This window comes from Drosophila miranda, chromosome 3 (assembly GCF_003369915.1).
Source record: "Drosophila miranda strain MSH22 chromosome 3, D.miranda_PacBio2.1, whole genome shotgun sequence".
In the NCBI taxonomy this organism is placed as follows: domain Eukaryota; kingdom Metazoa; phylum Arthropoda; class Insecta; order Diptera; family Drosophilidae; genus Drosophila; species Drosophila miranda.
In genome coordinates this window covers 11,258,708-11,273,019 of record NC_046676.1, presented here as the reverse complement: position 1 = coordinate 11,273,019, position 14,312 = coordinate 11,258,708, and the positions used below count along the sequence as shown (strand labels likewise).

The window sequence follows — 14,312 nt, the reverse complement described above, 5'->3', positions numbered from 1 at the left end:
GTATGCCACTCACAGCGGATGTTTTGACTGTCGAAACGTGACAATCACAGACGGTTTGTCCTTCTGTGTCTGTGTGTTTGTGTCTCTCCTCCATGGAAAGGCAATAGAAATGGTTTCCACACTGCCACACACATATGCAGGATGGTTGTCAAACACGCAGCCCGCTTAAACTAACGGCCCCGCCTGGCGCTGTGTGTGCGTGAGTGGGTTTCGGGGCAGGTTAATTTGGGAAATGTGCAAAGCACCCAGCGGGCAGAAGGCCAGGTGGCAGGAACACTCGTATCCCACCATTGTGTGGAGAACTGTCACTGGCTTAATCGGGGCCCGCCTCTCGGGGCCAATATAATTGCCATGAGTTGGAATTTCGGGTGTCATCATTTTGGGGCATGAAATGGAACTTGAGGCAATTGCTTATGACTTTGTTTGCCTGAGTGGCTGCCTGTTTAGGCAATCAACACATTGGACTCTGACACTAACGTAATGCGATTAGAGATAGATCTGAATACAACGAAGGGAAATCTAAAGAGCCGAAACTATAAACACCCTTGCAGAAGCGTATCCTCTCGTTTATCTGAGAATCAGTTCATTCCCTTTTGACGCCTTTCACTCGGCAAATGAAGATAAAAGTGTTAAGCGGGTACGTGCCCCAACAATGACCACAACTTAGCCTTGGATAATGGAAATTTATGTGCGTTAAATAGTCGAAATGTGCACACCCATCACTCATGGATGGGGCAGGATGCTGTTGTGGTGTTGTCGTCCAGTGCGCCACTTGACACAGATTGAAACGAAGCGTCCAAGCTGTTGACCCGTTGCACATGCAAAGTAGAGGACTGCACAGCAGGCGACACACATATTTGAATAAATTAGGTCAACAGATATTAAATGGCATTCGTTTGTTTCATTCATAGCATTAAATCCCCTGGTGGCATTAAACAAATTAAATTCTCGGCTGCCGGGAATGCCGCCTTCCACTCCCTTTGCATATCAAAGGGTTGCTCGGTCATCTGGCCCATCGTCCACAGTGCACATAGTTCATAAATATTTTATGAGTTGCTTGAATGCCGGACATCCCCTCACGTCCGCCCTCCCTTACATTCGCTGTCTAATTTGTTATTCCGATTCGGACATGAAGATGAACTACCTGGAGAACAGTTGCAAAAGAGATTTCCACAATTGTGCAATAGATTAAGTACGATAGAGACGTTCACATTCAGAAAAATGGGATTTTGTACCTTTCTCTGTGTGTTCTGTGATGGCAATTCATTTAATTGTTGCGGCAATCGAGTTGGTTTGTCCGTGTCAGTGGCAGCCATCTTCCCACGTCCGCTTCGGTGCGTGTCTGCGTCCGGTTCGAGTTCGGGTTCCAATCCTTGAGTGCTAACTACGAGTATCTCCGTTGGGGGTACTGCGGTCTTCATTATGAGGATTGTTTATCGGTTGCATAGACTGTTTGCCTCGTTGATTAGAAGGTGGTGCATGGCAGTGGCATATGGGGTTGTGCAGGAGCATTAAGAGACAATATTGCGTATACGCCTGCTGGACGCAGCTGTGGAACTGCACTAAAAGTTTGAAGCTGTGAGTGGGGGGGTATTCCCTTCTTTGTTCTATCGTTGCTTATTGCTTTCTTTCCCATGCTCTCCGTTGAAAATATTGATTAGCTCTGCAGATTTTGTTATTGATTTGAATTTTAAATGAGAGCCACATAAAATTCAATATATATTCAAATATGAGCAACAGACTGAAGTAGAACCACAAACCCCAGACCCAGCCACAACCAACCACTGCATAACGCTGTATTTGGACTACAAATAATACAGAAATTACAGAGAGTCGACCGGGACCCGCTTCTAATTACAAACGAGATTACTGCGTATTAATGTCTCATTAAATATTTCATTTGATTCCCTTTTCATATTGTATTTGCTGGCTCCTCTGTTATTAAAACTCAATTTCGAGTGTTTGCATTCTATTTTTGTGCGGCGATGGCATAAATTTCGAAAGCAGCTTTGCGTTGACAAAGAACATACTTTGTTCGGGGATAATTTTAGATAAATACATTTTGCTCGGCCATTAAGGGAAAGGAGTCCCGGGCACATGAGTCCACGAGCTCCAGCTCTGGCTTAGGCCAAGATTTATGGCTCACAGAAGTTGGAGATCCGAGTCGAGTATGTGGAGAGAGAGAGAGAGCCTAGGTAAGCCGAGGAATATTTCAATTTGCTTGCCACATTTTTAATATACAAGCGGAAATTGCAGACAATTTTCCCTCCATCTCTCGCACGCCATATAAGAAAAGAAAGGAAAACCACTCTCTATTATGGCTTCGGTGATTGCCTCAAATATTTTACAGCTGTCTGAAAGCTGCCGTTGATGTGGAACTAAATGCTCATCGTTTAGGGCAGAATGGGGGCAGAAAGCCAGTCAGGATGCCACACATTCGAGTCCATTTGGGGCAAGTCAGACCAAATGCGTGCCACAAATTTTCGCACACAATTTGTAAATGAAAAAAGGGAACATCTCTGACAGTATCCCCCTCTCGTTGGTCTCTACTGGAAACCAAAGAGATGGAGATTGAGAATTTGGGGAGAAATCTCTGAGGATTTGCACATCAAACATTTTCATCGCACTCGATTTTCGATTGGAATTCCGTTTGTCATCTTTGGTAGCAAACAATATGCTTGGCTAAATCTGTAATCTGTGCCTGGTTGAGCTTGAGGGCCACTCCAGCGATGACTCAATCTTTTCCATTCATTTATCATCGGAGATCCTAGCCATCTCAATCGAGCGACTGACCCCGATCAAAGCTAATCAGTTGGGTGGAAACTAGGACTTGATTTGATACTGATTCCTTGATCCCGTGTCTTATGAAGTTGGGGAATACACCTTCACATGGGAAATCGAGATTTTCTCTGCGAATTTATCTTTCGGTAAGCCCTTTTCGTTTACATTCTAATGAGAGGCAGCTGCTCGTAAACAGGAAAAACAACAGGCAGTGAAAATAAACAAAAAGAACTGCAAGAAAATTTTGCAAATATAAAGTTTTTAGGGAGAAGAAGAGAGGAGAGTTTTGAAAAAATATACATATGTATATATAGAGGGAGAGAAAGAGAGCGAGAAAGTGGGTCATGTTGGCAAACAAAGAAACTCTCTGGGAAAACTCTCGACGCGTGGCATGTTTTTCCTTCGCTCCAGTTTAAACCCTGAGATGCCTGTACGGGTTTATTTTTACACTCGCGTTGCTTTTATTTTCAATGTATTTTTTATGCTGGTCCGAAATGAGTTTTCCCCGAATGTCTGGGGGGAAATTATCCAGCGCTATCGGACGGCCATAATAAGCGTAATTAGTGCCCACTTTGGCCGACAATTTTTTACAAATTTAACTATTCATTTTCATTAATCATTACGGCCGGAAGCACTGCATTAAAGTTTCAGTAATGATTCCTCTCACCATTACTGATGGACGGCAGAGTGTCTACATAAATATTTACATATATCCCCTTTAAAACAGTTTTCACCAGGCACTCTGCGCCCACAGAGGGTGCAATAAGTTTTCTGTTACTTTAGCTTTTCCCGGAAGATTTCCTTTGTTAAATCCGGAAAACTCACTTGTCAAAGGCAGAAAAAATTCACAAATAGTCGGTGGGCGAATGGCAGCTTAATGTACTCGTGTTGCCAACATAAGACCTCAAGATTTCCACTTATAGGTGGAGGCAAGTGATGCAGTGTGCTCTTAGTATTTGTTGTGCACACAACATAATTCAAGCAAAAAATTTCACTCGGAAGCCAAGGCACAGAGGGATATGGATATGGCCATATACCCAGAGCCATTTCGAATGCACGTAGCTGCTTCAATGGAAGTCCAGGAGCAGCAGATGGGACAGTGTCACAAGGCGGAAGTAGCTGCCTCTCTATCTGTCTTTCTTTCACTTGACTGACTCTGACTGTCACTCAGGGCTGACTGCAGGACTGGCAGACTTGGTCGAGTGGGACAGTCGTCGAATGGCAAACACTTTGTCAAAAAGTGCAGAGCGCATAAATCAAACTGCAGCTCACTCCAGTCATTGTTGCCCTCTAGCCTCTTCTGGCAGTTGATTTGAATTGCTGAACAGTCGGGGAACTCTTTTAAACAGAATTCCAGTGGCGAAGCCATTAAGATGCATGAGTCGAAGGAATCCATTGAGAAATTTCGTATTGTTATAGTGCTGTGGCAGGCAGGAACAATCGCATTTCAAAATGACAGTAGAAATGGAGTATGGATTTTCTCCTCCTGCTACTACCGGGTATGCCATTCCAGCATTTTCCCCAAAAGGTTCGACCCCCAAATGTTGCAAAATTACACGTTTACCTTGGTTCGAGTGTCGTAACTTTTTCGATTTCATAAATCTCTGCGGGCTTCGGGTCCAGACCAGAGGGAATGCGAATGGGAGTGGAAGTTGCCTAACTGGCAATGACTTTGTTCTTTTTGTGCAACGAGGCGCCGCAGAACTTTTTTGGGGAACATCAGCTGCACAAACAAACAAACGGACAGGTATACCATGCAACGATGACTGGCTTTCTGGCACTATACAAGCTGGCGCTGCACATATCCAGAGCCCATGCCAGAGTGGAGTGAATGCCACTGCCAGATTTGCTGCAGTGTCGGTTGGAGTGCTAAAAACTGTAAGCTCAGCTTACTAAGCTGATTTCCATCGGTTAAGTACTTTATGTTCAGTTGTCAGCTCGAAATGCGACGCATTCGCAGGACTCCCACTCAAATTCAAATTTCGCCCTGTTACCTGGGCTCAGGGACTCAATGCGACTACTCGACTTGACGGCTGATTAGCTTTATTATGCAGCACTTTCCGGGAAATCCATTTTAAGCTCTCCGCTGTAAACGGACTCCCTCCCTAATTAGTATTCATGGCACAGCCCCGTGGAGATTCGACAGATGGGACAGGATATTCAATATTTGTACACGGCTTCGAGGAAATCCAAAAGGGTGTACAGAATACGAGCTCCTGGGGCAGTGGAAATCCCACATGAAGTCACTATAAAATTCCATATTATTCTCTGGAAACAAGTGCAGCTCGTAATTAGCCATTGAATCAATACTGTTTTCATTCTATTGTGTGCGGTGCCTTTGTTTCCCCATTAGTCTTCGGGCATCGCCAAATATTGGCCACATGATATTTTAAAATTCAAGTAATTTAGCGTTAAGATTGTCACGTTTGTTCAAGCAAATCGAACGCTTACGACAAACGACAGAAGGCACAACAACGAAGCGGCGCACACGGCGTATGTGTAATGTGTGAAAAATGAGAGCAGTCTGCCGCCAAGCATTGGTGGGAAGTGACTAGAAGGCTGTGAGGGCGCGTCCTTGAAACTAAAGACCAAACCCCGAAATGGAAACAATTTTGGGGCATTCAAGAGCATAGGATGAGTCAGAGGAGCAACAGCAAGAGCAGGAGCATCAGCAGGAGCAGGAGCAATCTTACTTAACAGAAAATATATTGTGACAGAGCCATTTTCAATGGCTTCGAGGGATGTTCTTGTAGTTCCACCCTACTCAAGGACAGAGAAGTGCACGAACTGATGTCTGAACCCACTCGGGAGGCTACTTACATGCCGCTTAGATTAATGTTTGCCCTGGCAGACACAAAGGATATTTGATAAATGATCCCTGACATTATGTGCCACTGCCACCCCAGCCGATGCTCAATATGTGTACAATAAGTACATTTCTAAGAGTACACCGTCTTCCTTTTCTAGGATAGACAGATCTGTTTAGAGGACAAAGACGTAACATGTGTGTTTTCGTTTGCCATCATAGGTACACTCAAAATTAATTGCCAAGCTAATTGACATTTGAAATGCATTCGGATGTGCCCATGCACCTGTCCTGGTCATGGCCACTGTCAAAAAGCCTATCCAAGCAAGCGACAGGCCGAATACAGGCTCGTGTGTAAACGACCAGTGGCACAGTGGCACAGTGGCCCAGTCCCCGTTGCATGCCTCAACACACCCCAACGTTTGTATCCTGACATAACAAACCACACACAAAATGTCATATTAAAGTAATTAAGTGCCATAACAACTTTGAGGCAGAAGCAGAGTCCCAGTCCCGTATACCGTATCTCATGGCTTGTAGGATAAATTGGCTTATTGACTCATTAGCCCAGTTTTGAGGGTCATTAGGCAAGGCATTGCAGGGACCCGACCATGAGGAATTTAATAAAAACAGCCCCGACAAAGTACATATATAAATTTGCATAGAAATGTCTGGGGACATGGACAGGACACTGCTGTTGGCACGAGATTGTGTGCATAATCTTATCGAATGATTTAGTTCTGCTGGTCCTGCTGCTGGCGGTTGCTTTGTGCTGATGCCTATCCCCCGGTTATCTGCCAGGACACGGACAAATGAGCAGCCTGAACAGTAAACTACCCCCGAGCAACAGCCGCTTCCAGTTGGCGGATGAGATGGGGGATGGAGCCAATTACCTCACTTTTTTTGTCATGGAAATATTTTTGAAAGCCTGGCAACTACCGAGAGGATATGCCTTGTAATCCTGTTCCAATTGCTTCGATTTTACATTCACCTCTCGAAATGCATGACCGACGTCAGTCTCTCTTTACAAAGTATTTTGTTTCGTTTCTTTATGTACAATTATTGACATATCTGAGTGTGTCCGCTTTCCGTGGAAAAGATACACACATTTTATTGCTTCCTTTGACGGACATAAGAATTTCACGTTAAATTCAATCAACATGCACCTTCCCACATCGAATGCAAAAAGCCCTGAACACTCTCAAAAGGATATGAGCTGAACAGCAGGTGGGCGTGACGGGGCTTTTACAGCCATCATTCGCCATCCGACATCCAACGCAGTTGATTGCGCAAAGGCCATGGGTAAAAGGCAGCAATCTGCTATCGGTGTTCCAGCAAAAAGTAGAATCTGGCTGCTCTTCTTATTGCACAGTCCAGAGGCAGTGGGAGGATATTATGGGTGTTGCATAAGGCCACAAGCCACGACGAGTATCCGGCTTGTCAGCCAACAGCTTAGCATTTAAATGGCAGCAAGCGCTTTAGCCCTTAAGAGCGTTTCCATGGAAAACACTTACCTCTTCTACAAGTTGAAAAAAAACCCCAGCCTTGAGGGTACGGAAAGGCGTTTGCGGCTAATGGCAATTTATTATCGAATATTTGCGCAACTAATGCTGAATCTGCCAGGAATCTGGTTGGTTTGTTGAGCACAAACAGCAATGCAGGTTTGAATTTGGATTAGAGAAAGGTAGTGCACAGATTAAGACTAAAGGATACCCTGCGGTAGAACTTCACAGAGTCGGATCTTCAAGTGTATTGCTGTTTCCGTAAAATATAAATACCCCCAAAAGGTCACCCATAGGGTACGCATCCAAAAGGTTTCGGCCCGGCAGGAACACACACAAGTATGTATACCAAAGACCATCAAAGTCAACAGTTTTTAAAACCGCAAATAAAAGGGAGAACCAGAAAAATCTGGAGCGAGGGGCAGTACACGATCTGGAGAATGAATGAAAGTGAATGAAAGCCATAAAAAGGCCGAAAAAATTGTGGCCCGGAGAGTAACCATAAAGAGCGTGTAAGCCGCAAGCCCCATTCCCGACCAAGGGGAAAGGTCAATGCGAGAAGCGTTGGGCAAAAGTAAAATAAATGAAAAAGTCGCCGCAGTCACCAAAACAAGAGAAAAACAGAACAGAAAAGAAAATCATCGAAGAAAAGCTGGAGGTTTGAAGGCAAACGCCATCGATGCGTGCACATAAAAAAGGCAATTCCAATACGAACAAGTACATACACGTTGTACATAGAATGCTGTATATACTTATGACTATGTATATGACTATAAGTAGTTAAACACTGTTTGATAGAGCTGATACTCTGGAGAGCTGCAGAGCCACACTCAGAGCTAGCTGTACCGTCTGTGACCCCTTGGCGAATTCTCTTTTCCTTGGCTTTCTTTTCCAGGGTATACTCAGTTTTTCTTTAGGCAGCATCGTAAAAGCCGCCAGAAACCACTGATATAAACCGGATACCGCTACAGAAACAGGGACTGGGACAATGAGTTCCAATATAAACTTTTCCAACGCGTCAGTCGTAAACTTAAAGTTATTTATTTGGATCTTTTAAAGCTCACAATTTGCATTCCATTCCGGCAGAAAGGAGAGCCGTCCCAAAGGCGACACAACGGGGAAAAGGAAGAAGCTAAGGCAGACAAAAGAGACATTGTTTTTGCCAAGGAATCAATTACATCCACAGTTCGCCCAAGGGAGAGCTCCATGCCAGAGCAGGCTCCCTCTATCATCTGGCTGCAAGCGATTTTTGATTAACTTCCGCCCACGAAGGACACTGGGAGTAGGCAGGGCAGCGGAGAGGGAAGTACTACTCGCATAATGCATGGGGGAGCAGGTAATAAAAAAATAAAAAATTCCGTTCTGATTTCAGTCCCCTTCAGCCCCAGCCTTCCAGGCCGAATATCGTGACATACACGTGCCCAAAAATAGCAACAGCTTGTTGGAAGAATCCCAAAAACCCCCTATCCCTTCCCCTGCTAGCGGGTTTGCTCGATTGTAACAACAGTTGCAAAATATATATGTATATATTAATGGAGCAATGAAACTTCATGCTTTTCCAACAAGAACTAACCACATAGAAAATAAACAGTTGGATTAGTTCTTGGCCTCGGCAAATCCAATCCGATGATTGCCCATATCAAACTCCGTGTAGTATTTGCTCAGAAAGATGTCCCCGAGTATCCACAGGGGACCATTGGCCGAGGGCAGGTCCACGCCGATGATGGCCGAGGAGCAGACCTCGCGATCCTGGTAGACGTCGCGGAAGATGTAGTTGCTGCCGTCCAGGAAGAACTGTCCACTCCCGAGCCAAAAGGTCAGTCGTGGCAACTGCGGAACCTGGTCGCAGGGAACAGTGTACTGGCCATACTCGGCGGGTGTTCCGCCTATCGACTCGTTGATGAGAAAAGCCAGGTCGTAGGGCAGGGCCAAACTGGAGGTCCCCGTGTCGATGATGACCTCGCAGCCATGCTGGCAGAGTCGCAGGTCGTTGATGATAACCTCCTCCATCCTCACCTGCCAGTAGGTGCGATGGCTCACCGGAACGTAGGTGAAGTTGCCTCGGTAATACCTCGGATTGGATCCCCCGAAGAACAGTGCTCCCCCCTCTGGGTGCTCATGCTCCCTGTTGAGGTACACACTAAACACGGGGTTGCTGAGGAGCTTCTGCTCCATTATCGCGTAGAATGGAGGCTTAACACCCTGCACGGAGATGCTTTGATAGGCCAGCCCGAATATCCCATCAAATTTTGTTGCCAGGAAGTGGGGGCTCGGCATCATGGTGACCTCTGCAAATGTCTGATTCCGGATCTCCAGGCCAGCCACCCGGACCGTGTCGCTGGAGAGGTAACCGGCCAGACTCACGCTGGCGTAGTGGATGGCGAAGGGGACACCGTTCCGGCGATGGCTGATCGACTGCCGCGCGTTGTAGCGACTGTGCATCATGCAGGCCACCATCGTGGGGGCGCAGCTGGTGGAGGGTACCCACAGGTTCGAGGATCCCGTGTCGAAGATCACCTTGAAGGTCTGCGGCGGGCTGCCGATGGTGATCGGCCCAAAGTACTGAGCGTCTATGTAGTTGCTCAGTGGCTCGCTTCTCACCTCCCAGTCGCCTCTCGGCCGACTGCGCCCATCCACTCTGTTGTACTTCAGTCGCAATCGATCCATCCGTTTGCCAAGCTGCACGAAGCTATTCCGGGCCGAGGGAAAACGACGCAGGGGCACACGGTACAGCTCCGTGAGGGGGCTGGCTGCCACAATGGACGGCAGTATGAGGGACAGAAATAACAGCCACATACTGGAATGAATATCCTTTGGAATCCAATGTCTATCAGACATGATTGTTGATGTGAAAGTCAGAGGTAAAGTCAAATCGATTCAAGTCAATTCTGTAGGCCCTGTGCATATGTCAAGATTCCAATTACATCGAAGGAATACCCTACAAAACGGACCACTTCAAGGGAAGTGCGCCTTAACGCCGGGTCAAGGAAAATGCCAGACCACCGCGCCAACCCATAGAGCATTAAACAGCACGAAAATGTCCATGACATTGTAATTGGAAATGTGAAACATTTCTGAAAAGGGATTTTTCAATTGAACTCCCTTTGAATCGGGTCAGAGCGGGGTGGCAGGGAGTGAGGGAAAATGCTTTTTATTGCAATACGAAAACTGTCAAGGTATCGGATTTCCAGTGAATGAATGTGTGAATACTCGTACTCATAATTGCAGTTGCTGCTTTTGCTCCGCTCGATTGCACATAGGTTCCAGATCCACTCAGTCCCGTATTCAATTGCTTGGCTGCGAATTTGAATGTGTATCCCTTTGCTGGTTCAGTGTTGTAAGTGTTTTTTGATGGGTTTACCTTCACCCGTAACATTCTTCTGTCAAGGGCAGACAGACCGCAAATACATAGAAGCCGCAATTTGTATACGCCCCGTTGTCTGGCCGAAATGTCCTACAATTAAAACGTCGACATTCTGGCTAATGCGACAATAACAGTTCTGACAGTTAAGGCCCGACATAAAAGTGGCGAAGCGAAACGAAAGAACGAAACGGATTCGCAGATCCCAAAACCATTTCAGTGAGTCCTTTTCTGTCATCTTCAGGCTCCTGTCCTGTCTGTCAGTGACAGGCCACACCTGCGCTAATGGTCGCCCTGTTGGGGGGCTACAACAATGATATCGGTGCTCCTTTGCATTATTCTTATCGCCGATCAACACCGAAGCAAGGCAGGAGGGAAGGCAGGTCAACTCAATTAATTACTGCCGTGTGCTGTGCTATGCTGGGCTGTGTTTCAGGCCCAAAAAGGATTGTCCCAGTAGCTTTGATGTTGGACACGTTAATTGAAAGCGAAACTTGTGCAAATAACATTATCGGAAAAATTCAAATTGCATTAGTTGGCAGGGGAGCGAGCCTGAAGTGGCATTCAGTTAAGCAGGAGACTCTCATTGAATTAGGCAAACACAATTAGGGAAGAAGGAAAACTTTTGGATTTCGGTGCGATGCTTGTCCTGCCACGCAGAAGATGTGCCAGGGTCAAAAGTCATGTCACCAAAGGAATTCAGTAGGGTGGAAAACTTCTTTGGCAACACTTGTTGATATTTCTGGCAAAGAAAAAGTTTTGTGTCCACCACAAGGTGTGGCCAAAAAAGGCAAAAGGTAAGCGGAAATTGCCAACAGCAGCAGCAGTCAACACATTTTGTATTCCTTGATGCTTATAAATTGGGTTTTCGGCCTCCCAAAAAAGGAGATGGAGTTCCTTTTCGGTCTACAGCTGCTAATACGAAAGAGATGGACTGACAAGTAATGAAGGAGAGGGACAGTGGAAAGACCGCAGCAGCTGGCCAAAAGTTGTTGCCAAGAAGTGCAGGTCCCTTTCCCACAAAAACCAATTATACCATCCAACTCTCGTTCAGCATTTCATCTATTCGTCCGAAAAATATATGTGCATGTATTCTCCCCACAAAAACAGCAAAAGGGAAAAGGTTGCGGCTTGCTCTTTAAATGGATTCCATTCAAGTATGTTTAGACACACTCTATGCTCGTATAAGTACTATCTGTACCCAAGACTGACTTTTTGCCTTGCTGTATTATTTATGAGCCAATTAGAGATCCCGAAACAACACAGAACCAACTTTCTGCACGGAGTTTTGTGGGCTGTTCATTGATTTGCTTTACATTCCGCACAAAACCGCCAGAGAAACTTTCGCTCCGAACCCCAGCACCGAACCTTAAAAGTAAGCCACAGTATCGGTAACCCAGAAACAGCGAGTTATGTATGTATTCTGTGGTATGCATTATTGCCGCTACTGTGTTGCAAATGTCAATGCTGCATCTTGAAATATGTAAATAAATTGCCAATGCCACAAGACCCACAGGATAGAGAGAAAATGGAAAAGTTTCTTCTGACGAAGGTGTTAAATTTCAGAGGATTGAATAATTTTGCGATAAATAAAGTTTGAAACTAATCAATAACCAGCAACTTTTCACAGTCACAGTCACAGCAAAGTCAAATGTGAGATGAAGGTGTAACAACAGTTTTCGGCTTTTAATGGGCATAATTTGATTAACTTATGACCCGATTAACATATCAAACTCTGCTCTGCGTAAACTTCTCCTCAATGAAACAGTTAAGAAGCGTTTAATGTGATTTTCACTCTGGCATTGATGGATATCCAGAGTTGTGATGTTTCTGCTGCTGATGGGGCAATCAATTAAGCGAACGGGGATGTCAAACACTTTGCCACTCAAAATTTGATTGATTTTCTCTAGTAAAAGCAGGAACCTCTCCTATTTGATAGCCCGTAACTAGGCCACGGAAGAAAGCGAAATATACCACTTCAGACGAATACGTATACGTGATTCTGCAATGATGGCACCAACAGGAAAAAGGAACAGTTTCAACTGGCAGCTATTGCTTTGCTTGAATTCGATTAGCATAGAGAACATTGAAATTGAAATGTACCAGTGCCAGTGCCAGTGCCAGTGCCAGTGCCAGTGCCAGCACAGCCATTGCCAGTGGAACCGCTGCTTTCTCTGACAGCTTTAAGTTCCATTTCCCCCTCAAGAGCATGTCCAAAGTTTCCTTCAACAATTACAGCGTTGTCAGAGCCTGGCACAACAAATATTTAATTAGTCCTCGCCCCCAAAGCAGAGATGAGACTGGGGCTCAGCTAAGCGGATCGGGTGGCAGGGGGCAGGGTGCAGGGGGCAGCACCCACAGCACACATCCTGCGGGCAAATTCTGTTTGCCACTTGCAGCCAGTCGAGCGTGAGGCAACACGTCGGATGGAATCCATTCTGTGGCCGAAGATTAAAGCGGAATTCCAGCCGCCAACTAGGCGCAAGCTTTGCCTCTATTCATAATATGCGAGAATTTACACATAATTAAAGGAGATTCGGTGAAAGGCGGGCCATAAATCACAGTCGGGGCTCCAGTGAACTGCAGCCACAAACCCCATAGAGGCACAGAATCGGACATACTCGTATCTAGGTGGCATTCATTCATTTATGCATATTCCCTGGGTCTCGTCTGACCTTTGGGCTGTTAATGAATCTGCTTCCAGGCGTTAATTAAAGCAGTCAGGAAAAACCTTTGCACGAGATTCCCGTACAAAGGCCTAAGAGAGGTTTAATTGAGTTCCGTTTGGAAGGCTGTTGCCAGTTGCTGAAGTTGCCATTTTACATTTTACGCGCACAATTTGGTTAATTAAAATGCTACAATTGGGTTGGCGTTTTTGTGGCGCCTCGTTTGACGTTTTACCAGCCACTCCTTCACCTTCACCATCACCTTCTCCCTCTGCCTCTTATCTACTTCAGGCAGGTGGCAAGTGTCCTTGTCCTTGTCGCTGTCGCTCTGTCGCCTTCGCGGAGTTGAGAGGCACTTCAAGGCGGCAACTGCACACATCGCATATGCTGATGAAAGCGAGAAAAGTGCTCAACAATGAAAGGAATGGAAAGGGTGGCATGGCGACATGGCTGGAGTGAGACCTGCCTGCCACACACTGTTGTGATTATACCACATTAGTGCCTTTGCCGTCTCGTACCACTCTTTGTTCAACTGGGTTTCATTTTTCAGGGAATCACAATTAAGGAAAGTTCCCACTTCCGCTCACATTTCACGTCCAAAAGCCGCACAGAAGAAATGTTTAAGAGTAAGAAAGAAATCCCTGCATATGAAACGAACACGAGAACCCCAACATGCTCCGCATTCTTCGTGCACATTAAATATTTATTTATATTTTATTTTTATTTCGTTTTTTCCTCTTTTTCCTTTTGGCATGCAGCACGACAAAGAGGAGCAGTATCCTTATTTGGAGTGGAACGAGTATTCTTATTTGTGTTAGTTTCTCCATTCGCTTTTCATGGTTGGTCCTTCACGCTCTGCAGTTGCCCTTATGGCTTTCGTACCTCGTAGTCCCGTGTAGCCAGGGTGTACTTGTATTGCAACCATAAAAGAATTGTCTACTGCTATCAAATAATCATCTTATTTTCATAGAAATCAGGTAACGTTTTACCTCTTGTCCATAAAGCCATTAAGAGGTATCAAAATGTCGAGCGTGGATGCAAAGAACAAAGCTTTTTCAGTTCATTTTATCATCACTTGCCCGGGGCCCAGCTCATGCAACATTCATAAGCATTCTAGGAGCTCTTCGGCCCCCACTTCTCCTGCAATTTGACAACGTCCAACTTATTATATGCAGCAAAATATTTGGCTAAATATT

The 14,312-nt window shown here is 45.5% G+C and overlaps 1 protein-coding gene across 1 annotated transcript; it reads right to left on the bottom strand.

Moving 5' to 3' along the window:
- Positions 1 to 8,612: 8,612 nt before the first annotated feature.
- On the bottom strand, positions 8,613 to 9,952 carry LOC108158243 (lysosomal aspartic protease). Its single transcript, XM_017290476.2, has one exon. The coding sequence runs from the start codon at positions 9,925 to 9,927 to the stop codon at positions 8,686 to 8,688; it is 1,242 nt and encodes a 413-aa protein (XP_017145965.2). The 5' UTR covers positions 9,928 to 9,952; the 3' UTR covers positions 8,613 to 8,685.
- Positions 9,953 to 14,312: the final 4,360 nt, after the last annotated feature.